The sequence below is a fragment of the Eumetopias jubatus genome, unplaced genomic scaffold (genome assembly GCF_037043125.1).
Source record: "Eumetopias jubatus isolate StellerSeaLion01/CBP00866 unplaced genomic scaffold, mEumJub1_p1.0 scaffold_3, whole genome shotgun sequence".
In the NCBI taxonomy this organism is placed as follows: domain Eukaryota; kingdom Metazoa; phylum Chordata; class Mammalia; order Carnivora; family Otariidae; genus Eumetopias; species Eumetopias jubatus.
This window is the reverse complement of record NW_028274809.1, coordinates 24,102,408-24,129,951: the sequence shown is the minus strand read 5'-3', so window position 1 is coordinate 24,129,951 and position 27,544 is coordinate 24,102,408. Positions and strand designations below refer to the sequence as shown.

Here is a 27,544-nt window from a genome sequence, read left to right as displayed (position 1 = left end):
TTTTTAAAGATTTTATTTATTTATTTATTTGACAGAGAGACAGCAACAGAGGGAACACAAGCCAGGGGAGTGGGAGAGGGAGAAGCCCACTTCCCGCTGAGCAGGGAGCCCGATGTGGGGCTCAATCCCAGGACCCAGGGATCATGACCTGAGCCGAAGGCAAGTGCTTAACCGACTGAGCCACCCAGGAGCCCCTTCATTGGTATTTTTAACAGCACATTATTCAAATGGGAGAAAATCACAAGCTTCTTAAATCTTTGCCTTTACGCTTTTCTTCCTTGCTGTGTCAAATGTGTTCACTGCTAGTCTATCACAGTAGCTCTATCAACAGTTAACAGATGCAAGTGAGGCTGATCATGAATTTGGTTTCACACATACCAACAAGGGGAAACCAGCGATAAACAAAGTAACAGTTGGTAGTTTGCTAAATGCCATTTGCTCTGCCATCAAGGTTCAGGACCGTGGAGACCCGGGCGCAGGCGGGGAAACTCTGCACCGGAACCGCGCATTTTGCTTCAAGCGAACGTGGTGAGAATGATTACGAACGGCCTGTTTCTCTACTTCTGATCAAAGCTGTCTGCTCTAATCTTTAAGAACGAGCGGGGCCTTCACTTGGTCAGCCACGTCCTTGCCGTTCAGTGCCTCGACGATCGCAAGAGCGAACTCAAAGCTGGTTCCAGGCCCGCGGCTCGTGAGGATCAAGCCGTCCCTCTCCACACGGTTCTCGGAGTAGCTGTAATGACTTCCATTCATCATTTTGTCTTTAGCAAGTGGATGTGTTGTAACTTTGCTTCCAAAACCTATTTCATGAGCCAAAAGAGCCGTAGGACCTGCACAGATGGCAGCTATGAGGCCCTTCCTTTTTTCTTGTTCTTTCAGTATCTCCTTCACAGCAGCAGACTCAGATAAATTCTGCGCACCCAGATTGCCTCCCGGCAGAACCACTACGTCATAAGGTCCCTCTTTTTTTGCATCTTCCAGATGGGCATCAGGACAAATGACGTCGTCTCGGCTACACTGTACTGGGTCTTTCCCAGCCAGACCCGCAATGGTGACTTTAATTCCAGCTCGCCTCATGACATCTACGGGGATGACTCTCTCCATGTCCTCTGCTCCTTTGGCCAGGATGACCAGAGCTCTTTTTGAAGCCATTTTTATGTTGTATTTTTTAAAGGCTTACCACAGACAAGGAACCTCGGCCCCATCGGCAGCAATTCAGTGCTGGGGACGACGGAACCACAACCGGACTCCCTACATATGGTTTTCTTGATGTTGCTTATCAGTTCGGAAAATTCTCACCCATTATTTCTTCAAATATTGCTTCCTTACCATTTTCTTTATATTCCTATGGGATGCCATTTTACATTTTTGTAGATATTTTTCCTTTTTTTTTTTTTTTCTGTATATTTAACCTCTTCCTATGTTAGCTAGGTGGTTTCCTTTGGATCAGTTTCCCAGTTCACAAATTAACACCTATGACTGATTTTCTCCATCATCTGTATTCCCTGCAGATGAGTTCCTAATGTCCAGCATTTCTTTGGGGTTTTGGTCACATTGCCTTGAGTTTTATATGCCTGCTTTTGTTTCTTTGTCTTGTTTTTTTTTTTTTTTTTGAGCATCAGAAAATATTTCTTTAAAAAAACAGAAGTCTGATTTGAGGCACAGGAATGATATTATCTTTTTCCAAAGAGTATTTATGCTGACATCTTACAGGCAGCTGTACTGGAAACACTATTAATTGCATTATTACCTTATTCCAATTAGTAATTGAAATGATTCTAAGTTTAGCTTTAGTCTTTGGAATGTCAAGTCTATTTCTAATTCCCTCTCATTCCTCAGAGTTTTTACCAGAACCCATACTTGGGGCTCTCAGCTACATTGGTCTTCTTTGTCTCAGTCTTTTAGCCTCCTTTATCAAAATTATCTGAAGCCAAAGCTTCAGGAGGAAACAAACTCCAAATGCCAGGCTAACCTCCATGTGTGTCTCTCTTCTCTTAGATCTTGACTCCATTATTCTTCACTACATGGTTAAATTCTCTGATGCTTTCAAATACATTTTCTAAAAATCATATTTTTATCATATTTAGTTGTTTTCAACAGGAGGCTTGTTCCACATAACCTCGTTTGTCATTACTGAAACTCTCTTCTACTTTGAGGAGAAATATTTATAAGCTTAAATTTTTATGTTTATATACAGAATATACCACCTATCGAATAATTTAAAATGGAATATTTTTGTTGAAAAATGTGATATAATTTCTTAGATCATATTTTTGCCCAGAAATTTCAGTGCCTCCAGTGTCTGTAAAAGCTAAATTATCTTTTCTTCCTGTTTCTTCATGGTCTTCTGCCATTATCTTTCCAGCCTTTCCATTCTTACCTACTTATACCTTCCATTTATGTTTTCCCTACATTTGGGTTTCTCATTCCTGTACTCTGTCTCTAAAAATACCTGCAGAACTAGGTTTTGATTTTCTATGAGCACAAATTCTATTTTAGATTCATGCATGTTGTTTGCTACCATCTTTTTTTTTCTTTTTTTTCTTAACATATAATGTGTTATTTGTTTCAGGGGTACAGGTCTGTGATTCATCAGCCTTACACAATTCACAGCACTCACCATAGTACATACCCTTCCCAGTGTCCATCACCCAGCCACCCCATCCCTCCCACCCCCCTCCACTTCAAAAACCTTCAGTTTGTTTCCTGAGATTAAGAGTCTTTTATGGTTTGTCTCCCTCTCTGGTTTCATCTTATTTCATTTTTCCCTCTCTTCCCCTATGATCCTCTGTCTTGTTTCTCAAATTTCTCATATCAGCAAGATCATATGATAATTGTCTTTCTCTGATTGACTTATTTCACTTAGCATAATACCCTCTAGTTCTATCCACGTCATTGCAAATGGCAAGATTTCATTTTTTGATGGCTGCATAATATTCCATTGTGTGTGTGTGTGTGTGTGTGTGTGTGTGTGTGTGTGTGTGTGTGTTTATCACATCTTTATCCTTTCATCTGTTGATGGACATCTAAGCTCTTTCCATAGTTTGGCTATTGTGGACATTGCTGCTATAAACATTGGGATGCACATACCCCTTCGGATCACTACATTTGTATCTTTGGGATAAATACCTAGTAGTGCAATTGCTGGGTCATAGGGTAGCTCTATTTTCAACTTTTTGAGGAACCTCCATACTGTTTTCCAGAGTGGCTGCACCAGCTTGCATTCCCACCAACAGTAGGAGGGTTCCCCTTTCCCCATGTCCTCGCCAACATCTGTCGTTTCCTGACTCGTTAATTTTAGCCATTCTGACTGGTGTGAGGTAGTATCTCATTGAGGTTTTGATGTGGATTTCCCTGATGCCGAGCGATGTCGAGCACTTTTTCATGTGTCTGTTGGCCATTTGGATGTCTTCTTTGCAGAAATGTCTGTTCATGTCTTCTGCCCATTTCTTGATTGGATTATTTGTTCTTTGGGTGTTGAGTTTGATAAGTTCTTTATAGATTTTGGATACTAGCCCTTTATCTGATATGTCATTTGCAAATATCTTCTCCCATTCTATTGGTTGTCTTTTGGTTTTGTTGACTGTTTCTTTTGCTGTGCAAAAGGTTTTTATCTTGATGAAGTCCCAAGAGTTCATTTTTGTCCTTGCTTCCCTTGCCTTTGGCGGTTTCTAGGAAGAAGTTGCTGCGGCTGAGCTCCAAGAGGTTGCTGCCTGTATTCTCCTTAAGGATTTTGATGGATTCCTGTCTCACATTTAGGTCTTTCATCCATTTTGAGTCTATTTTTGTGCGTGGTGTAAGGAAATGGGCTGTCCAATTTTCCCAACACCATTTGTTGAAGAGACTGTCTTTTTTCTGTTGGACATGCTTTCCTGCTTTGTCGAAGATTAGTTGACCATACCATCTTATTCAAATACCATTTTCTATCTACAAGACTGTAATTCCCTGGAGCTTGAAATTAATAAGTCTATATCCCTAAAACAAGCCTAGTTATCGTGTCAGGATAGATCCATATCTGGAACCCCGTTCCTTCCTAGTTGTCTCACTATGCTGAAAATCATCTGGCTGTAGATAAGTGTGCTTCACACCCTTGTGTGTGCCTGCCCATGTTGCAGGGATACTCAAACAGGAATGAAATAACCTTTGGCAAAGTGATTAAGCTCATTTTGACCAGAAGACAAATGTTTGAAATCATTAAAACACAAATTATCTTGAATTATTGCTACTTAATCTTTGACTTTGTTCTGAATGCATAGTACATTTGGCATATGTTTGTATAGCTAGAAGTCAAAAGATAGAAGTTACATCAGAATCTCTGAAAGGTATCACTAAAATATAAATGTATAATGGCTTTAAAAATCATATTAACATGGTATTACTGTTGGTAACTGTAAATCAGCGATGCCTTTTTTGGAGGCACTAAATCTTTAACACTCATTATCATGCCAGGTGCAAAAATGAATGATATCTGCAGCTAGTCTTATATAGGATTTACCACCTGGTGACTGAATTAGGTAAATAAAATTCCTAGGTAAGTCCATGCATAGCAATATAAAGTTATTTTAATATCACGTCTACCTTCAAGAAATATATTGGCTCTGTTCAATGAATGAGATATGAACAATACATCGACTTTTGAGAAGGCCACTTGTTCACTAAATAGACATTTATAGAGTGCCTGTTATGTGTAAGATTCTATGTGAGAGAGACAAAAGTGAATCACGTGCCATACTTGTCTTCTAATAACCTCATAGTTGAATGAAGGGACTGTGCAATGACACAATAGCAATAATGTCTAATAAGTACATTTGTACATTGATAACAGATACAGCACAAAGAAACATATAAGGTGACATGGCTGTATATTTAGGGAAGCAGTGGAAGGTGAAGTTAGGGAGGCAGGCTGGGGTTATCCCCATGGATGACCTTGTATCAAAGGAGTTGAAACTTTACCCTGTGGACAGTAGGGAGTCATTTGATGGTAATACATAGAGGAATGATATATGATTTTATATGCCTTTTAGTAATGCCATTTTGTGTGGGGGCTTCCTTAAGCTGAGAGACATGTGATAAGCTGCAGCAGTCTCTTATGGACAGTAATAGAGACTTATACTATGAAAGGAACAAGAAAATACAGAAGAAGGAATGAATTTTTAAAATGTGGTTCAACAAATGTTAGAATGATGCCAAATTTCAGGCTTGCAAGTGAAAAATATTGCCATTAATCATGATCAGGAATTCAAAATAAAACTGATTTAAGTGAAAGAAGAAAAAATGTTTAGCACTAGACAGTGAGGCATCTGTGGAACATCTAGTTAGAGTTAATTGAATCTAGCAAACACATTATGGTAAACCTCAGGACTGGACAAAAATGCTTCAGGATTAGGTGTGGAATGAGAAAAGAGAAGGGCAGTATGGACTTTGGAGGAATTCAGTGTTTAAAGGGCAGGTCTACATATGTAGCCTTCTGCTGACTAAACTAAATTCAGTGACAGTGCCTGGAGAGGCCAGAGAAACTGATGGCTGACATTGGATCATCTGTCATAAATGAGGCTTTGGTAAATGTTGAAAAAATATTCCAAAACTTTAGATTCTGATGGTTGCTTAAAGTGTTGATAGTGAGATCCATAACAAATGAATAAGAGGCAAAGGCGTTCTGTGGTGCAGATTTTAATAGATCGACTTGTTATCCAGCCCCATGCTATCCAACGCCACTTCTAAAGAATTGATAGACTTTGGGGATGGCATATGGAATTCCTACAGTCAAAGGCAGAATTTTGCATCAAACAATACATCCAACTGTACAGCTAGTATGTGGAATTAATTTCAGCTGGACAGACTATATTCAGCCATTTATAATTGACACCCATAGCCATAAAACAGCCTCGGCACAATTCCTAGAAATTGATTGGCATCCCATTCTAGGCCTTTCTTAGAAGGTAGATACAAAGTAAAACCTGGATTGTATGTGGGGGAAATAACTCGTTAGGTGGGGTTATGTATCAGGAGTCTTATAAAGATTAAAGAAAACCAAATGAGTACACCTAATTAATTCATTTGAATTATTTTCTTGATGCCTGGCTTTTGAATGTCTGATCATGCTCTGTATAGTCACAACTGCAACCTTATTTAAAATTCAGTGATAAGAAGGATCACTGAAACATATATTAACAAAAAGAAGGTAAATATTATAGAGATCATATTAATTGTAAGTACCTTGAGTAACTTAGAGTGGAAGTTAGTTATTTTACTGTGGAGCCTCGTAATGTTGTAAGTCAAAAAAGCACAAGCAGATTATCCTTGTAGAACTCCAGGGACAGCGAAAAAGACAGCTAACATAATATCATTTTAGGCACAGGCTTGCATTTGTATCTGGACATGTAAAACAAACGGATGCCTATCAGTTGAGGCAGAAGTATTAGACACGCCTCCTTAGCTGCTAATGCAAATAAATTTAGCTTGCTACAACAAAATTTTGCATTGCCTTTGAGGAATGGAAGTGGATAAAACTAGTGAGGAGAGATGTCAATAATTATCCATACTTTCTATCCACAAAACGAATTGGAAAACTCTTGACATTTATCCAGAGTAATGCCATCAGTCCAATAGGTGAAAGTATGATTTAGTCATCCATTGAAAACAGAGCCACCATTTTCAGAAGTTGTTCCACTTATTGACATTTGCATAAAACATCGTCTAGCACTGCTCAGTGTCTGGCAGTGTCCGAAATGGTCACTGGTATCATCATTATGGTGCACCTTTCTTAACCTTCATGTGCTTTGTGCTACCTGTCTCTCCATTTCCTTCACCCTCCCTTTGAATGTTTTTGGGTTTACAACGGTTTTATGTGATTATATGGTGTTAAAATTTATAATTTATTGTCTAGGAATATTTTACATGTAATATATTATTGATGCTTTTTAGGTATTTGCATTATTGCATAACAAGCCTTATCAAAATGAAAAATTAGATGACAATATTTTTTTATTAAATTATAATGATTAATTTAACAACATTAAAGTCAGGATAAGATAGCTAAGCTAAGTGTTGCAATTTCAATTACAAAAATGCATACTTATTCTTCATTTTGGAAGCCCGCCAACTAGAGAATACATTAGGCAGTGAATGAAACTAGACAAGTCATCCAATTCAGCAATTTCTAGCTGGTCAGATATATCTTCAGGCAAATTTAACCTTTATAAGACTTATTCTTGGTCTCTGCTTCACAGAGATTACACAATTGCTTATTTTAAATGAAAATTATAGTGAAAGGGATATAATCTAAAAGTCATTGAAATTTCCATGTCTATCAATTTTAGTTTACATGAGGCTAAGTGAGGGGAATTAATAAGGGCTTAGAAATTCTTCATTCATTTTAAAATAAAACTGTTAGTGGAGAATTGCCTTACTTTACAAACCTAAATAGATTATGTTCTTTACTGGCAAATGTCCAATTCATTAATTTTTGTCATCTTGCAATTAACTGCTTATTTTTTTGTGTCAAAAAATTTTAAAAAGGTGTTATAACTATTTTCTTACAAGAGTAAACTGACCTGTTTTAAAACTGTTGGGAAAATAAAAAGCTATATTTTAATAGCTACACATAAGCAATAACTAGATACTATGAATGACCCCATGACCTCCTTTAATCCTGCTTGGATTTTGATTAGCATCATTTTTTAGCTTCTTGGGGACTATGGGAGTTACCAGGATGGCTTCCAGAGAAATAGAAGGATAAGAACCCAGCTGCATTTGAAAATGCAGAAATGAATACAAAATAAAATAAAAAGCATAAAGACTTAGTTACTGTTAATATTCTGACACACTTTCTTCTAGTCCCACTTTATTTGTATTGATATGTCATGCATAAACTCTCTAAATTACATGGATACTTGTCTATGTTTATAAATATTCTTTGTGAATACAGTTATTAATAACTATGTAGTATCCTATCACCTGGATGCATGGCATTCTGTAGTTCATTTTTATTACAAGTTAGGTGTTCTGAGTGTTTCATAATAATAAATAATGGTTCATAGGTATCTTCATGTATTTATCTTAGCACATTGGTTTGAATATTTTCTTAGAATATATTTTTAGAAAGAGACTTACTGATAAAAGGTATTTGGTCATTTTTTAATTATATTTGATATATATGGCTAAATTTCTTGAAAGTTTATATCAATTAATATTACTACTTGCAGTGTATGAGAGTAACTGCACCAATGCAATAATCTTATTTAAAAAAAATAGTTTGCCAATTTGCAAATGAATAACACCTCACTTGTTGTTTTAATTAGTATTTAATTATTAGTGAGACAATCTTCTCAGATGTTTACTGATGACTTTTTGGGTGATTTGTATATCCATAATTTCTATACATTTCTCTTCAAAAGAGTTTAGTTTTTATGATTGATTTTAAAATCTCTTTGTATGTAATTATATTGCTTTTACACACCAACATTTTTCTTGCGGTTTTTTCTTTTGTTTTAGAAGTTTAAAAACCTATTTAATCAAATATAACTGTCTTCTACTTCACAATTTTTTCCTTAATGTTATTGTTAAAAAGCGCTTCCACATTCCCAAATCATATAAGTATTTAGTTGTATGTCCTTTCTGTGGATTTTATGATTTCTTTTTTTTTTAACATTGAAATCTAGTTCATCTGGAATTAATTTGGAAGCAGGATAAGATGCAGTGTTCTATATTTTCTTCTCAAATAGTTAAACTAGTTTTCACAACAACTTCTGTTGCATAATTCGTATCGAGTCTTTTCTGGAGACTTGGTCATCAAAAATGTAGACTTACACTCCAAGGAAGCCAACAACAGGGGATCTCACCAGAGACAATGACCTGCATTGAAAACTATTACACTACTGGGTAGAAGGTCCTAATACAGAACCTTATTGGCATAGTTAAGATAATGTTCTTAATAGTGTTCTTAATAGATTTAGTTGTGGTATTTTGGGGCCTATATGCAGATTAGAAACAGCAGGAAAAGGGGATTAAGAAAAGGGCAGGAATTAGCATAATTATTATAGTTAGAAGACAGAAAAACTAAAAAGTAGGCAAAGTTGTATTACTCAGTGGTAGTGTTCGTAATGATTACCATGTTATTAAGATGTCATGATTTTTACACTCTTCTAATTTGATATGGATCAAAGTAAAGAAGGACTGAGTGATAGCTTTAACATGCATTAAAACTATTTTGCTCGATATAGTCATGTAGAGTAGAAACTTTAGGGGTGCCTGGGTGGCTCAGTTGGTTAGGCATCTGTCTTCGGCTCAGGTCATGATCCTGGGGTCCTGGGATCGAGCCTTGCACTGGGCTCCCTGCTCAGTGGGGAGTCTGCTTCTCCTTCTCCCTCTGCCGCCCCCCCCCCACGCCGCTTGTGTTCTCTCTCTCTGTCAAATGAATTAAAAAAAAAAGAATTATTAAAAAAAAAGAAACGTTAAAGGATAATTAGAAACTGAGGATATTAGATAAAAAATGCTTAAGTACAAGTGAAAACAGCATTTTGCAAGTATAAGCCTTCTCCCTACAATCTAAGACCACATAATACAAACAAATATATAGGTCAAGAAATTGAACAAATCTCTGAGTAAGGAGGGTTTTCCCTGACTCACTTCCATTTTCATACTTCGACTGTGAATGTCAATTAGCTTAATGTAGTCTTGCTGATAATGTCAGCTGTCAGTCATTACTAGATGATGAAGTGTGAAGTTTGTCAGCAGGCATGGACTATGTGAGTGATAAATAAAATAATGAGGGCACAGAAGCCTGAACAAAACTTCTCCATTTCGAGTAAATGCCTCTCCACATGGGGATTTAAAACAAGAAGAGAAAAAAATACATTAAAATCTGTTTTAATGTGGTGTTTCTTTAATGCAATGTCTACCTTAAAATATTCATCTTTTACCTTTAAATTTTTTTATTATGTTATGTTAATCACCATACATTACATCATTAGTTTTTGATGTAGTGTTCCATGATTCATCGTTTGCATATAACACCCAGTGCTCCATTCAGTAAGTGCCCTCTTTAATACCCATCACCAGGCTAACCCATCCCCCCATCGCCTTACCCTCTAGAACCCTCAGTTTGTTTCTCAGAGTCCATAGTCTCTCATGGTTCGTCTCCCCCTCCGATTTCCCCCCCTTCATTTTTCCCTTCCTACTATCTCCTTTTTTTTTTTAACATATAATGTATTTATTTCAAAGGTACAGGTCTGTGATTCAACAGTCTTACACAATTCACAGCACTCACCATAGCACATACCGTCCCCAGTGTCTATCACCCATCCACTCCATCCCTCCCACCCCCCACCACTCCAGCAACACTCAGTTTGTTTCCTGAGATTAAGAATTCCTCATATCAGTGAGATCATATGATACATGTCTTTCTCTGGTTGACTTATTTCGCTCAGCATAAAACCCTCCAGTTCCATCCATGTCATTGCAAATGGCAAGATTTCATTCCTTTTGATGGCTGCATAATATTCCATTGTGTGTGTGTGTGTGTGTGTGTGTGTGTGTGTGTGTGTGTGTGTGTGTGTGTCTATACACACCACTTCTTCTTTATCCATTCATCTGTCGATGGACATCTTGGCTCTTTCCACAGTTTAGCTATTGTGGACATTGCTGCTATAAACATCAAGGTGCACCTATCCCTTTGGATCACTACATTTGTATCTTTGGGGTAAATACCCAGTAGTTCAATTGCTGTGTCGTATGGTAGCTCTATTTTCAAATTTTGGAGGAACCTCCATACTGTTTTCCAGAGTGGCTGCACCAGCTTGCATTCCCACCAATAGAATAGGAGGGTTGCCCTTTCTCTACATCCTCGCCAACATCGTCGTTTCCTGACTTGTTAATTTTAGCCATTCTGACTGGTGTGAGGCATTATCTCATCGAGATTTTGATGTGGATTTCCCTGATGCCGTGATGTGGAGCACTTTTCCATGTGTCTGTTGGCCATTTGGATGTCTTCTTTGGAAAAATGTCTGCCCATTTCTTGATTGGATTTTTTGTTCTTTGGGTGTTGAGTTTGTTAAGTTCTTTATAGATTTTGGATACTAGCCCTTTATCTGATATGTCATTTGCAAATATCTTCTCCCATTCTGTCGGTTGTCTTTGGTTTTATTGACTGTTTCTTTTGCTGTGCAAAAGCTTTTTATCTTGATGAAGTCCCAAAAGTTCATTTTTGTCCTTGTTTCCCTTGCCTTTGGTGATGTTTCTAGGAAGAAGTTGCCGTGGCTGAGGTCAAAGAGGTTGCTGCCTGCGTTTTCCTTTAGGATTTTGATGGACTTCTATCTCACAGTTTGGTGTTTCAACCATTTTGAGTCTATTTTTGTGTGTGGTGTAAAGAAATGGTCCAGTTTCATTCTTCTGCATGTGGCTGTCCAATTTTCCCAACATCATGTGTTGAAGAGACTGTCTTTTTTTCCATTGGACGTTCTTCCCTGTTTTGTCGAAGATTAGATGACCACAGAGTTGAGGGTCCATTTCTGGGCTCTCTATTCTGTTCCATTGATCTATGTATCTGTTTTTGTGCCAGTACCATACTGTCTTGATGATGACAGCTTTGTAATAGAGCTGGAAGTCCAGAATTGTGATGCCGCCAGCTTTGCTTTTCTTTTTCTACATTCCTCTGGCTATTTTGGGTCTTTTCTGGTTCCATAGAAATTTTTAGAATTATTTGTTCCATTTCTTTGAAGAAAGTGTATGGTATTTTAATAGGGATTGGGTTAAATGTGGAGACTGCTCTAGGTAGCATTGACATCTTCACAATATTTGTTCTTCTAATCCATGAGCATGGAACTTTTTCCATTTATTTGTGTCTTCCTCAATTTATTTCATGAGTATTCTATAGTTCTCAGAGTACAGATTCTTTGCCTCTTTGGTTAGATTTATTCCTAGGTGTATTATGGTTTTAGGTGCAATTGTAAATGGGATCGACTCCTTAATTTCTCTTTCTTCTGTCTTGTTGTTGGTGTATAGAAATGCCACTGATTTCTGTGCATTGATTTTATATCCTGCCACTTTACTAAATTCCTATATGAATTCTAGCAGTTTTGGGGTGGAGTCTTTTGGGTTTTCCACATAAAGTATCATATCATCTGCAAAGAGTGAGAGTTTGACTTCTTTGTGATTTGGATGCCTTTTATTTCTTTTTGTTTTCTGATTCCTGTGGCTAGAACTTCTAATACTATGTTGAATAGCAGTGGTTATAGTGGACATCCCTGCCGTGTTCCTGACCTTAGGGGAAAGCTCTCAGTTTTTCCCCACTGAGTATGATATTCTCTGTGGGTTTTTCATAGATGGCTTTTATGATATTGAGGTGTGTACCCTCTATCCATATACTCTGAAGAGTTTTGATCAAGAAAGGATGCTGTACGTTGTCAAATGCTTTTTCTGCATCTATTGAGAGGATCATATGGTTCTTGTTCTTTCTTTTATTAATGTATTGTATCACACTGATTGATTTGTGGATGTTGAACCAACCTTGAAGCCCAGGGATAAATCCCACTTAGTCGTGGTGTGGTGAATAATCCTTTTAATATACTGTTGGATCCTATTGGCTAGTATTTTGGGGAGAATTTTTGCATCCATGTTCATCAAGAATATTGGTCTGTAATTCTTCTTTTTGATGGGGTCTTTGGTTTTGGGATCAAGGTAATGGTGGCCTCATAAAACGAGTTTGGAAGTTTTCCTTCCATTTCTATTTTTTGGAACAGTTTCAGAAAAATTAATTCTTCTTGAAATGTTTGGTAGAATTCCCCTGGGAAGCCATCTGGCCCTGGGCTCTTGTTTGTTGGAGATTTTTGATTACTGCTTTAATTTCCTTAGTGTTAATAGGTCTGTTCAGGTTTTCTATTTCTTCCTGGTTCAGTTTTGGTAGTTGATACATCTTTAGGAATGCCTCCATTTCTTCCAGATTATCTAACTTGCTGGAATAGTGTTGCTTCTAATATGTTCTTATAATTGTTTGTATTTCTTTGGTGTTGGTTGTGCTCTTTCCTCTTTCATCCATGATTTTGTTTATTTGGGTCCTTTCTCTTTTTCATAAGTCTGGCCAGGGGCTTATCAATCTTGTTAATTCTTTCAAAGAACCAGCTGCTAGTTTCGTTGACCTTTTCTACTGTTCTTTTGGTTTCTATTTCATTGATTTCTACTCTGATCTTTATTATTTCTCTTCTCCTGCTGGGTTTAGGCTTTATTTGCTGTTTTTTCTCTACCTGCTTTAAGGTGTAGGGTTAGGTTGTGTATTTGAGACCTTTCATGTTTCTTGAGAAAGGTTTGTATTGCTATATACTTTCCTCTTAGGATTGCCTTTGCTGCATCCCAAAGATTTTGAACAGTTGTGTTTTCATTTTCATTTGTTTCCATGAAATTTTTTAATTCTTCTTTAATTTCCTGGTTGACACATTCATTCTTCAGTAGGATGCTCTTTAGCCTCCATGTTTTTGAGTTCTTTCCGACTTTCCTCTTGCGATTGAGTTCTAGTTTCAAAGCATTGTGGTCTGAAAATATGCAGGGAATATTCCCAAACTTTTGGTACCAGTGGAGACCTGATTTGTGACCTAGGATGTGATCTATTCTGGAAAATGTTCCATGGGCACTAGAGAAGAATGTGTATTCTGTTGCTTTGGGATGGAAAATTCTGAATATGTCTGTGAAGTCCATTTGGTCCAGTGTGTCATTTAAAGTCTTTATTTCCTTGTTGATCTTTTCTTAGATGATCTGTCCATTTCAGTGAGGGGAGGGGGGTGTTAAATACACTATTATTGTATTGTTATTGATGTGTTTCTTTGCTTTTGTTATTAATTGGCTTACATAATTGGCTTTTCCCATGTTAGGGGCATAGATATTTACTATTGTTAGATCTTCTTGTTGGATAGACCCTTTAAGTAGGATATAGTGTGCTTCCTCATCTCTTATTATAGTCTTTGGTTTAAAATCTAATTTGTCTGATATAAGGATTGCCACCCCAGCTTTCTTTTGGTGTCCATTAGCATGGTAAATGGTTTTCCACCCCCTCACTTTCAATCTGGAGGTGTCTTTGGGTCTAAAATGAATCTCTTGCAGACAGCATATCGATGGGTCTTGTTCTTTTATCCAATCTGATCCCCTGTGTCTTTTGATTGGGGCATTTAGCCCATTTACATTCAGGGTAACTATTGAAAGATAGGAATTTAGTGCCATTGTATTGCCTGTAAGGTGACTGTTACTGTGTATTGTCTGTGTTCCTTTCTGGTCTATGTTATTTTAGGCTCTCTCTTTGCTTGGAGGACCCATTTCAATATTTCTTTTAGGACTGGTTTTGTGTTTGCAGATCCCTTTAGTTTTTGTTTGTCCTGAAAGCTTTTTATCTTTCCTTCTATTTTCAATGACAGCCTAGCTGGATATAGTATTCTTGGCTGCGTATTTTTCTCGTTTAGTGCTCTGAAGATATCATGCCAGTCCTTTCTGGCCTGCCAGGTCTCTGTGGTTAGGTCTGTTGCCAATCTAATGTTTCTCCCGTTGTAGGTTACATATCTCTTCTCCCGAGCTGCTTTCAGGATTTTCTCTTTGTCTCTGGGACTCATAAGTTTTACTATTAGATGTCGGGGTGTTGACCTATTTTTATTGATTTTGAGAGGGGTTCTCTGTGCCTCCTGGATTTTGATGCCTGTTTCCTTCCCCACATTAGGGAAGTTCTCTGCTATGATTTGCTCCAATATACCTTCTGCCCCTCTCTCTCTTTCTTCTTCTTCTGGGATCCCAATTGTTTCATCTTATGGTATCACATATCTTTCAAATTCTGCCCTCGTGATCCAGTAGTTGTTTATCTCTGTTTTTCTCAGCTTCTTTATTTTCCATCATTTGGTCTTCTATATCGCTAATTCTCTCTTCTGCCTCATTTATCCTAGCAGTTAGAGCCTCCATTTTTGATTGCACCTCATTAATAGCCTTTTTGATTTTGACTTGGTTAGATTTTAGTTCTTTTATTTCTCCAGAAAGGGTTTCTCTAATATCTTCTATGCTTTTTTCAAGCCCAACTAGTATCTTTATAATCATCATTCTGAACTCTAATTCTGACATCTTACTAATGTCCGTATTGATTAGGTCCCTCGCAGTTGGTACTGCCTCTTGTTCTTTTTTTTGAAGTGATTTTTCCATCTTGTCATTTTTGTCCAGAGGACAACAGATGAATGAGAGAACAAAATGCTAACAAGGTAACAATGACCCCAGAAAAATATACACTAAACAAATCAGAAGAGTCATAAAACCAGGGGAAAAGAGGGAAAGAAAGAAAAATTAAAGAAAAGGAAAATAAAAAAAAAAAGAATATGATCAAATATGATCAGGCTGGTGAATAGATCTGCCACATGCTAGATTTTGAGCATATTTTGGTCTGTTAGAAGAAACTGCCTCCCAAAATTTTAAAGAAAGAAAAGCTTATATATATACAAAAATAAGGGTAAATAAGATGAAGGGATGGAATATGATGGTGAAGATGAAAATTATAGAAGATTTTATAAAAGGAATTGATAAGAAGTTGGTTGAAAAAAGAAAGAAGAGAAATTAAGAAAAAAAAGGGAGAGAATATGATCAGGCAGGAGACTAGAACAAAGCCATACACTAGAGATTTAGGGTATATTTTGGTCTGTTAGAAGAAACTGTATCCCAAAATTTTAAAGATAGAACAACTTATATATATATATATACCAAAAATAAGGTTAACTACTCTGAAGGGATAGAATATGAGTCTAAAAATGAAAAATAAAAAAGATTTTTAAAAAAGGGGATTGATAAGATGTTGGTTGAAAAAGGGAAAAAGAAAAATTGAAAAAAAGAAAAAGAGAAAAAGAGAAAAAAAAGAAAATTAAAAAAAGTAACTTTGAAAGACTAAAGAATCAGGGGGAAAAAAGCCATGAATTCTATGTGCTGTATTCCCCTAGTGCTGGAGTTCTGCCATTGTCATTGATCGGTAAACTTGGTCTTGGCTGGCTGTTCTTGCTGATCTTCTGGGGGAGGGGTCTGTTGCCATGGTTCCCAAGTGTCTTTGCTAGCAGTGGAATTGCTCTGCCCTTGCTGGGGCCAGGCTAAGTAATCTGCTCGGTTTGCTCTTGGGAGCTTTTGTTCCCTGCAAGATTTTGGTACAGCTTTGGAGGACGAGAGTGAAAATGGCGGCCTCCCAATCTCCAGCCCAGAGGAGCCGAGAACTTGGGGCCCCACTCCTCTGTGAGCTCCCAGAGAAAAGCCGTCAGTCACTCCCAACTCCCCGGGCTCCGGCCGCACTCCGTGCTCACCTGGCCTGTGATGAGTGTTTCTATCTCTGGCACCCGACCCGTGTGGAGTCTCCAAACCCAGCAGATCCCCGCTGTGCACTCCTGTGCCACCCCTCCCATGGGAGGAAGGTGAGTCTCCCCGGATCTGCCTCTTGTTGGGTCCCTGCTGGAAGAGCAGTAGCCTGACTGTGCCGCGGATCAGTTTATGGCAACCATGAGCTGAGAGCCCATTCCTCGGCTCCATCTCTGCAGCCGGCTTCCCCGCTCTGATACCTGGGAGCTCTGTTGCACTCAGGCACCCCTGGTCTGTGACCCTGAGGGTCCTGAGACCACACTGTTCCAGCGAGGGTTCCATCCCCCGCTTAGCCACTGGGGTGACGTCCCTCAGTGGAGCAGACTTCTAAAAGTTCCAATTTGGTGTGAACGGCTGTATCACTCACTTGCCAGTAGTGGCTGATGGAGGCCCCCTCCTCCCGCCATCTATCTTCCCAAATATTGCCTCGGATTCACTTCTCCGCACGTCCTACCTTCCAGAAAGTGGTCGCTTTTCTGTTCAGAGAGTTGCTGCTATTCTTTTCTTCGATCTCCTGTTAAGTTCTTAGGTGTTCAGAATGCTTTGATTCCTATCTGGCTGAATTCCTGGGACCAGAGGAAATTTAGGTCGCCTACTCCTCTGCCATCTTACTACCTTTAAATAATGTAAATGGCTGATGATTAGTCATAATCATTTCCCAACTATATTGGTCAATGTAAACAGCATTAGCTGCTTCAAGAGATAAGATTCAAATCCAAAGCCCTTTCACAGCAAAGGTTCATTCTTAACTTGTGGATGGTGTGACTGTGTGGCTTTCCTCCATTCAGTGACGCAGGGATGTGGACAGCCATCCGTCATCTACACCGTCTGTCATCTACATGGCCCTCCAAAGTGATTGTGGCAGGAGAAGAAAAATGGTGAACTATGTCAGGATGTTTAAAGGCTAGGACTGTAGGTGGCTTACATCATTCCTGCTCATATCCTGTTTCAAAACTCAGTCACTTTACCTCAATTTAATTGTAAGGGAGGCAGGGAAATGCAGAGGAGCTTTCAATAGTCTCTGCTACACCTACCAAAATTGGTTTATTTAAATAGTCGTTTGAATCTAGGTATCATATCCAGGTAAGTGATGGTTTGAAAATACTTGGTACAGGGACACTTGGGTGTCCCAGTTGGTTGAGCGTCAGGCTCTTGATTTCAGCTCAGGTCATGATCTCAGTGTTCTGGGATCAAGCCCTGCTTGGGCTCCTCGCTCAGTGGGGAGTCTGCATGTCCCTCTTCCTCCCCCTCTGCTGCTCCTCTTTCTCTCTTTCTCTCTCTCAAATAATAAATAAAATCTTTAAAAAGGAAAATATTAGGTACAAATTAAAGAGTGTTTTATACGTGTAGGACTAGTTTCCTTATATACATTACTTTATTTGAAAATTTAAGAAAAAAAACAATACATGCTTATGGTAAAATATTCAAACAGTAAAAAATGATATAATATTAAAAGTAAATGATTCTCTTCCCTTTGTTCTGATATCCATTTACCACATCCATTCGTGACTACTGTTAGGTTTTTCTCTCTCTCTCAAAATGTTTTATACATACATTAGTGCTTACCTATGTAGATCCTTTTTATTTTATAAAAATGGGATGATTTTTTTAAAGATTTTATTTATTTATTTGAGAGAGAGAGAATGAGAGATAGAGAGCATGAGAGGGAAGAGGGTCAGAGGGAGAAGCAGACTCCCTGCTGAGCAGGGAGCCCAATGTGGGACTCGATCCCGTGACTCCAGGATCATGACCTGAGCCGAAGGCAGTTGCTTAACCAACTGAGCCACCCAGGCGCCCAAAATGGGATGATTTTATTTATATGCTATTGTGTACATTTCTTTTTAAGTTAATAATCTATCAAAGAGCTAATTCTCCATAAATACATATAAATTTAGAGTGATAGTCAAAATATTTAATAACCATTATAACATGGGCACTGACCAATCAGAATGGATGCTGGATGTGGAATGGGAGAAAGGTCCTGGAGGCTCAGGTGTGCTAACAATTACTTTAATTAAGGCATGATGGTGAATAAGTTGGGGGCAAGGGTTAGTACCCAAAGAAGGGGCTAGGGTTGGTGGAGAGAGAGGAACATGGAGGATATGCTCAGAGTTTCAGTTGTTTGCAAGTAGTATGAATATCTTTCAGTGTTTTAAGTATCAGCAAAGCCATACTGGTGCACTAGGGTTGTATCAGTCCATGGAATCTATCAATATAATGACAGTATCTGCAGTTAGTAATCTTAATTGCATATCTACTTCATAGATTTATTTGCTTATTTTTTCACCTTAATATCTTTTGCATATTTATACTCTAGCTTTTCTCAATGATGTAATTTTTCATTTATGCTGCTCCTTCATGAGATTGTGAGTCCTTCAATGGAAGGAGTGTATTCTACTTTTGTTTTTGGTCTGGTAACTAACACAGTACCTGATACAGAATAAACATTCAAATGTTGAGTCAGTAATCTTGAACTTCAGGTTCAAAATTGGTCTGTGTGATTCCCTTGAATGTTAGATCAATGAAAGCAAAGAACAAGATAGAGAAGCAAACGTGAGTTGAATGACATAGATACAGGACCTGAAAGACACCTGGGTGCCTAAGAGACTCCTGTGGAGGGAGGCCCAGAAGATAGTTTGGCTTCCTAATCAGGATAGATTCAGGGAATGCCTAACTGATTCATCACTGAAATAGCAAGAGAGTTACCCATCCGGTTTTTCATCCTTTGAATACATAGGCAGGGAGAATATATTTGATTCCTACTGGCTGGCCAGTGAAGCAAGAGTTCCTTTTATTATTGATCTTGGAACAGAGATAATCAACAGTTAACTAGATATGGGACCGGGATTCTGACAGGTGGGATCATACTAAAATCTGCCTTAATCAATATCCCAGGAGAATATTAAACCTGAAAGTTGAGTTGGATAAAATATTTTATAATAAATAAATAGAGAATAATATAAATCATAATGAATTTATTAACTGGCTGAAATTAACATGTGCCACTAAGTGCAGCAATAATAATATCTGCAGAAATAGCTAATGATTATTAAAGATTTATTAGGTGCCAAGAATGTGATTACTGCTTTATAGAGATTATCTCATTTAATACCCACAGCAGCCTATTAATCAGGTGTGATTTTGGTTGTATTTTACAGATAGAAAAATGCATCCTAAAAAGTTTGTTAAATAGCTTGACTAAATTCACATGCTAGTATGCGGTGGAACTCAATCCCTAGGGAAAGCCAGGATTTTTTTTTTTTTTTTCAATTCTGATTTTTATTTCACATGGGGAACTTTAAAATAAATACCAACGTCAGAGCCTTACCCTAGGAAATTATTACTTAATTGGTCTGGGGTGGGATCCAGTGATACTGGTATTTTCTAAAAAGCTGCCTGATGATTTCAACAGGTAGGCAGAGTAAAGAACTACTGACCTATCAAAGTACATTATTGGGAGTTTAGCTTTGCCCTCCGGTTGTACCTTGTCAATACAGAGAAATGATAATGGTATGTAGCTTAAACGAATAGTTTTTAAAATTTATTTTACTCTCTCTGTTCTCTATGCACAGTCCTTATTTATGTATCCCGCATTTGCCTCACTGATCCTGCCTGCCCATTTATTTGCTTTTGTTTCCCAGAACATTTCAGTATACATGCTGGGCGATGGAAGGGGTCTTACATTTTGCCTCTGCAAGTGCATTTATGTTTGGATAGGATTGCTGTTTCTAGGCCTTTGCTGCTCTTAAAAATCTTCCTTTAAATAGTTGTTCAGGTATTATTATGTTTTCCTGTATTCTCAGCTATACCAAAGAGGCTGTAGCTGATTTGGTTTTATTAAGCTTAGTTGATTAGATTTTATTAAATGTCTCATTGTTTTAGTTTTATATAATGATTGGTTTAATAGTGTTTGTAAAAATTGCTGTGGATAAATAGTTTATGGTTCTAGATTTTTCCATGTAGTCAAAAAATTATATCAGACTAGATTCTGATTCACCTTGCTACATTTTCTGGCATAATAGTTTACCCTCCCTCCATTTCCAACCCAAGAAACATTATTAAAATGAATTTTCAGGCGCCTGGGTGGCTCAGTTGGTTAAGCGACTGCCTTCAGCTCGTCATGATCCTGGAGTCCTGGGATCGAGTCCACATCGGGCTCCCTGCTCAGCAGGGAGTCTGCTTCTCCCTCTGACCCTCTTCCCTCTCATGCTCTCTATCTCTCATTCTCTCTCTCAGATAAATAAATAAAATCTTTAAAAAAATGAATTTTCATCACAATGATAGTAAAACGGACAAAAGGCATAAACATACATTTCAGAAAAAAAATGCAGTAAAAAAAAGAAAAAAGAAACACAAAAACTAAACCTAATCAATTTAAGAAATGTCAATATTGTAGTTTTTATATGAATTAGCAACAATTTTCCCTAAGACTTTTTACCTTATAGATATAATTTACATGTTTATCAATTTTATCATCCGTGGTGTCCTCATGCTAGAATGCAATCTCCAGAAGGAAGGGCATTTTGTCTATTTTGTTCAAAGACATAAGAGTAAAACCAGTGTCTGTCATGAAGTAGACATGCAATGATAAATATTAGTCAAAGAAAGAGTTTACTGAATGTATTATTTTATTTCAGTTATTTTTTTGTTTCAAGTTTTTATTTAAATTCTAGTTAGTTAACATATAGTATAATATTGGTTTCAGGAGCAGAATTTAATGATTCATCACTTACATACAACACCCAGTGCTTATTATAATACATGTCCTCCTTAATACCCAGCACCCATTTAGCCCATCCCTGAATGTGTTATTTTAAATGTAAGTGTGTGTCTGTATGTATGGATAGCATTAACAAAGTTGTGGCGAATTGCACACAGTATTATATGACGGGCAGTATATAAATTCCTATAACATTTCTAAAGAGCAATCTGTGAAGAGGAATCATGTTTTTTGTTAAGTATTTTATTCAAATTATTTATTTATACTTTTAGAATTGTGCTTTAAGAATATAATCAGTGAAGTGCAGATTTATAGACAGAAAAGTCTGTTCATAGCATTGATAATCATAAGGACAACAAAGATAACTGAATGTTAAATAAAATATGGCATTTATTCTTTCAAAATAGACTAAATAGAGTGAAAATATAGCGGTACAATGTTAAATGAAAAATGGAGGGTGGATAATAGAATATGGTCTCAATCTTATGAGGGACATATTATTACATCAAAGTGCTAATAGTAATTATATCTATGTGGTGAAAATAAGATTTCTTTTATTTTTGTTCTTTGTAGTATATGGAATGCATGATATTTCTATATGAATATGTGTTACCTTGTTAATCAGAAAAATACTTCATTCATAAAAATTGGTTTCATCATTTTCCAACTCTAATATAACCTCCACAGGGGCAAGACTTTTTATCTGCTTTGTTCATTGGTGGATTCCCTGTGCCTAGAATAATGTTTGGGATAAAGTAGCACTTACAAATATTTTTTTAATGAATGAGTACACAAACAAATGATATACCTCCCTCTCTAAAGGCAATTCCAAAGCATTAAGAATAAGTTGATTGATTACTTCCTTCTTTTGTAGCATTGAGCAATTAATCCATCCATTATTAAGTGTTAATTAAGTGCCTGTTTATAGCATATTTTCCTTCCACTGCTACTTTCTTATGGACTAAAAATGATCTTTGATCTCCAGTTACAATTACTTGGCAGATATGGATTCTACTGTATGTGAGATTTAAAATAATTATGACAAATATTTTACCTTTAGTAAGTGCCTTTAAATTAGCCCTGTGTTTTCAGGTTTAAGAAGAAAACTATAATTAATCCAATAACTTATGTTATTATTCTTTTTCCCAATACAGTGTTTTTGGTTCACCATTTATAGAAGACAGAAGGGGTATAAGAATAATCACAGATTTTGCGACATTACTGTTGGGGTTGGAAACTTATTGAAAAAGGACAATTGACCAATAATATAAGACAATACCATATTGTATTTCATTGTAATTTAATAGGAGGTGTTTTTAAATAATTTTTCCATGTATCATGCAGTTTAGACTTATGCAAATAGATATGTGCCTTATTTAACATTTTATCTTTTTTGCATGCTTTCTCAAAACTGGAATAGGAAATGAAGGACTTAGGGTAACTCCTGAGGGAATACAATAGTAATATTTATGTTGTAATTTAATATTAAATAAGATGGCATCAATGTGTAGTGTACAGTGATATGGCTATTTTACACATAGCTCTTGCTTTTTCTTTTTCCTCTAGGATTCAGAATTTCCCACAGATATGCAACCAAATCCAAACCTGTATTTATGTAAAGAAAATATTGGTCCAGCAAAATTTGACTACAAGCTGAATAACATTTTTAGACTTCATGAGCTTCCAGTGACCTGGTAGGAATCTTGATGTTTTATTAATGCCTTTGGGATTTTATTGTCACATCTAAATTGTGTTGCTCTTATAACCATTCATGGTCAAAGTGGTTTGTTCTTAGCCTGTTTCCAAATTGCTACTCATAACAGCAAAAGAATCTGCTTATAGCTGCTGCAAGAATCTTAAAACTAATTGGTTTAGGCACTTGGTGGCAGTGCAGACTAAGTGCACTATTGTGTGTATTTATTGTAGAGGTTGTAGTGTAGGCTTAAAGCACAGATTGTTTCTAGAGAGGTTTGTAGGATTTCTTTTAAAAGATGGGATCTCAGCAACTATGCATTTCATTTGATTATTTTACTTACAGTTTTACCAATTAATGTTTTTTCCTCATTAACAAATCATTTATTTTGTTTTTGAAGACTATAGTTTTGTGAACCATAATCACATCAGTTTAAAGACAAATCTTATCACTTGGTATTTATTAAAATGCACTATTTTATGAATCTGCATACTTATATATATATGGGAAACTTATTTTAAGTCTTATAAAATTTTTACTCATTGTTTCCAAGAAAAATATTAATATGGACAATCTGTATATATATATATTCTATCACATAGTTCTGTGGTATATTAAAATTTTAGGAGTAGCTTTTATATATGATCATGGATATATCATTTTAATTATGGTTTAGGTAAGTAATATTATTTTCTTACATTTGTTCATATATTCCCAAGTTTATGTCATCAATCTTCAAGAAATTTTAGATTTGTGAAAAATATGTGGCAAACGTAATTGCTCCTATTGTATTTAATGAGGACAAATGTCTCAGAATAAGATGTTAACCAACTCTAATAACTTACATACAGTAACCTGTGGCGAGTATTTTTTTTTCTTTTGCAAACTTTGCTCCCAATGACTGGATGTGTTATTTATTTTCTAAATCCTATGTGTTTGATTATTTCCATGTAGCAAGAATATTTATTGTCTGTGGTATCTATGAGTACAGCAGATATGATCTTATCTGCCCTGATCAAAACAAGTAAGTTAATTAATTGAAAGGGTCTGTTAGTAAAGGAAGCTATAAAAATGACATACTCATACCTGAAGTACTCTACTTGGACTTAAAACAATGCGTTTACATTCCCTCGCCAGTCTTGATGGTAAGGCCATGGCTTTTTCTTTGATTAAGTGACTATTGATTGGAATTCTACACCATATTTCTTGCATAAGCTATACAAATAATGTATTGTTTACAGTTTCAATTTTGTGATTTCCTTAATCTGGAACAAGAACTTGAGACACCCCGAAGAAGATCCTCTCACCTTTCCGTAGCATTAATTTAATTTTCATTGACAGCTCAACTTATCACCCTCATATTTCATCACCTTGATTAATCTTTAATTACATTACAATAGCAAGCACAACTGGCTTATAAGGAGGGTTAGTAAGAAACTCCTTGGAACTCTGTGTAATCGTGGACCTTAGCTGGTGGGCGTGGCCTGTGCTGGTCTCCGGGGGCATGGTCTGAGAATTCTGAGCAATCAAGTTGCAGTGAGCACAACTAGTGTGTTTTACAGAGAAAATAAGAAATACTGGTCAATCCAACAATTAAGTTGAGGTTAAGGGAAAAACTTCTATTAAATGAAAATGAAGAGAAGATAAGGAGGGAAATATTTAACTTTTAGTAAAAGACAAAATCTGGATTTCAGCTTCATCTCCAGCCTTTGGAAAGACAGCTGCCCTGGTAACTACTACTACAGCTACTACCAGGGAATAATTTCTCTGTCATAATTTTCATTAGTTAGCCCATTGGGAGAGAAGACTAACATTATAAGTTAGGCAGTAAAAAAAAAAATCAATCACTAGTAGAAAGAATAATCACTAATCTTCTAGAGTAACATACCTCAAAGGAGGATTAAGCTATGACTTTGGGACAACTCATTTACCTGACCCTTTTCTTGCCTGTCTTCTTCATTTCCAGTTTGTCTCAGTTGCTACTTCCTTATACCACCGTTTCTTCATTGTCACATGCTTGCTTCTCTCCCCACTATTTTATTCTACTTCTTTCTCTATACTGTCGTTCTATGCTACCAACCATTAACTAGCCCTAATATAAAATTCAGTTATAAGTTTTCAGTGTTGCTCAAATAACTTTGTATTCTCTATTAATTTTAAAACCAAATCACTCGCTCCCTGACCCCACATACACACACAGAAAGGTTTGGTACTTTATGGTTCTGTAATAAAATGTTTATTGACTTCTTGATATGTTTCTTTATGGAATAAAGAAAAGGCTTTTGTTTTATAAGTAACTATTTATTTTTGTTTGTGAGTTACCATCAACAGAAATTAAGTTCTTCCTCTGTGTGTATAGATTTCTTAATCAAAATAATAATAATAATAATAATAGTATCAGTAATAACATTAAGCATCTATAAATGCTAGAATTCAGCTGGTTTATACATGCTATCTTTAACCTTTGTATTTCTATAGGGCTTTTATTATTTTCCCACATCTCTCTCTCTCTCTTTCTCACACACACACACACACACACACACACACAAATGAAGCTCAGAGATTTTGAGAGTCACGGAGAAAGAATTTGTATCAGGTCTGGTTAACTCAAAAGCAAACCCCTAAACAGTGAATAAGCCATGTAATTATTTTAAAGAAAAATACTGAGGAAATAGTGTCTATTTTTACAATCAGGCATACAAGTTTGCCAGTAACATACAACCATATAATGTATGAGTTTGGCCAATATCCTCTTTTCCCCTGATAATTGCTTTGAACTTTGATACTAAAATAATTAATTAGATTGTGTTTATATGCAGAATTTGTTAATTACATGTTTTTTCCTTGAAAAACAGCTATATTAAAATGTATTTTTACTGTTTTTCTAACAAGTTCAAAATAAAATAAATGCATATTAAATTCCAGATAATTTAAAAATTCTTAATGTTGTACTAATTTGCATTTTTATAGAGTGCAATTTCATAGGTCGAAGAACCAGAAGGATTTTAAATCAGATTAGTTAAGAGAATTTTTAAGTTCTGATTTTAGGTAGAAGTCTTTTTCCTACTTTCACAGGGTGGTTCCTTTCAGCATAGAAAATGTCCTTCAGTAACTCCTGTTAGTTAAAAATACTTTTTTTTTTTTTTCTTGGCCAGACAACCCCCCACCACACCTATTCTGTTTCCTTAGAAGCTGCTCTGCTCATTTTCACCAAAAAGGTTGGCAGCAGTGTGGATGGAACTAACATCCTCTACTTGTTCTTTCTGTTCTCCCCTCCGGTGGAGTTTCCTTTCTTTCCTCTGCCCTGAAGCTACTTTTGTCAGGCATTTGCTCTTTCAGTGCCAACCACCAGTCCCACTTAACTGTTCTTGTTTTCTTTACCTCTCGGGTTCAGTCAATACAACCTACCACACCTGCTTTTCCTCTCCTGACTCCCATTATTTGTATGGTCCTGGTTTTCCTGCTGACTTCCAAGCTGTCCTGTTCAGCATCTTCGGGGGGGGGGGGTTCCTTTCTGCCAGACTTCTGGTTGATTGATTCAGCCTCCCTCCACTCCTTCCTGGCTCAGCCCTACAGCTTGCTCTTCTCACTGCTACACTTCTCCAGGTGGCCTCTCCCATCCTCAGGCTATAAATACTCTCCATATGGTGATAGTCCCCATGGTGATCTCTCTACCATTGACTTCTCCTCTGAACTTCGGTATCTAATAAATTTCTCCAAATTGTCATGCCCAGAAAGAATTCTTTTTCTTTTTCTGCCAGAAAACCTGGTCTTCTAATCTTCCTCATTTTTGTAAAAGCAAAATGTGAACTTCTGTGAATTTACTCAAGCTAAAGGCCTAGGAGTCACTGGGATTGCTCATTCTCTCACCTTGCATTTCCCACCATTAAATCTACCAGTAAGTCTGATAGGCACTTCCTCCAGCATACATTTACATATTTTATATCTCTTCTATTGCAAAAGCCTACTAATTCACCCTACCTCACCCTATAATAATTCACTCACTTCACAATAACCAAATAGATCTTTTAAAAATATAAATCAGGCCGTAAGATTCCCTGCTTTAAATACAATAATGTCTTCCCCTTATTTTAAAGTAAAATCCAGACTTCATCATGTGGCATACCAGGCTCTGCAAGTTGTCTCCTGCCAACCTCTGGCCAGATGCTCCCTCCCATTCCCTGCCCAGTACCCTCTGCTACCTCAGTCTTTGCACTATTCTGCAAACATGCCACATTTACTTCTGCCCCAGGTCTGTGTACTAGTTTCTTCCCTCTACTTGTGTTGTTACACCTCTCATTTTTGCATGTCTGACTTTTTCATCTCTAATATCTCAGCTCAAATATTACCTACCCAGAGAGGCTATTCTTAAAAAATGTAGCTAACACTTCTCTCTTCATTCCTCTAGTCATGCTCAATCCCATCATTCTACTTTATTTCCATCATGGTTCTCCATAGGCATGCCATGCATCATAAATTTTAAAGTACTTTATAAAAGTAAAAAAAAAAAAAAAAGATGAAATGTTAGTGCTTTTCTAGTGTATGTGTGGCAGACTGGCTAGATGCTCACCAACCCAGTTTTCTCTTCCTTGGGCCCATTAGAAGATTATATCTCCCAGCCTTCTTAACTAAGCTAAGCTGTGTGATACCAATTCTGACCAAAGCCAGTGTACACCACTACCAGACCCATCCCCTAAGGCTTCCATTGGTATTATGCTGTCTCCATCCTCATTTTCCTAGCTGGAATCAAAGGACTTTGAAAATGATGAATCACATGCTAGAAG

General features: G+C 36.8%; 1 protein-coding gene and 1 pseudogene across 2 annotated transcripts in view; one reads left to right on the top strand and one right to left on the bottom strand.

Annotated features, from left to right (window-relative positions):
- SPAG16 (sperm associated antigen 16) overlaps positions 1–27,544 on the top strand; it is a 951,181-nt gene that overhangs the window by 121,217 nt on the left and 802,420 nt on the right. For both annotated transcript variants that reach the window (XM_028112215.2, XM_088022037.1), the window contains one exon: positions 22,634–22,761. In XM_028112215.2, the coding sequence (XP_027968016.1) occupies positions 22,634–22,761 (128 nt within the window). The remainder of the gene's footprint in view (positions 1–22,633; positions 22,762–27,544) is intronic.
- LOC114215978 (Parkinson disease protein 7 homolog pseudogene) lies at positions 583–1,152 on the bottom strand (annotated as a pseudogene).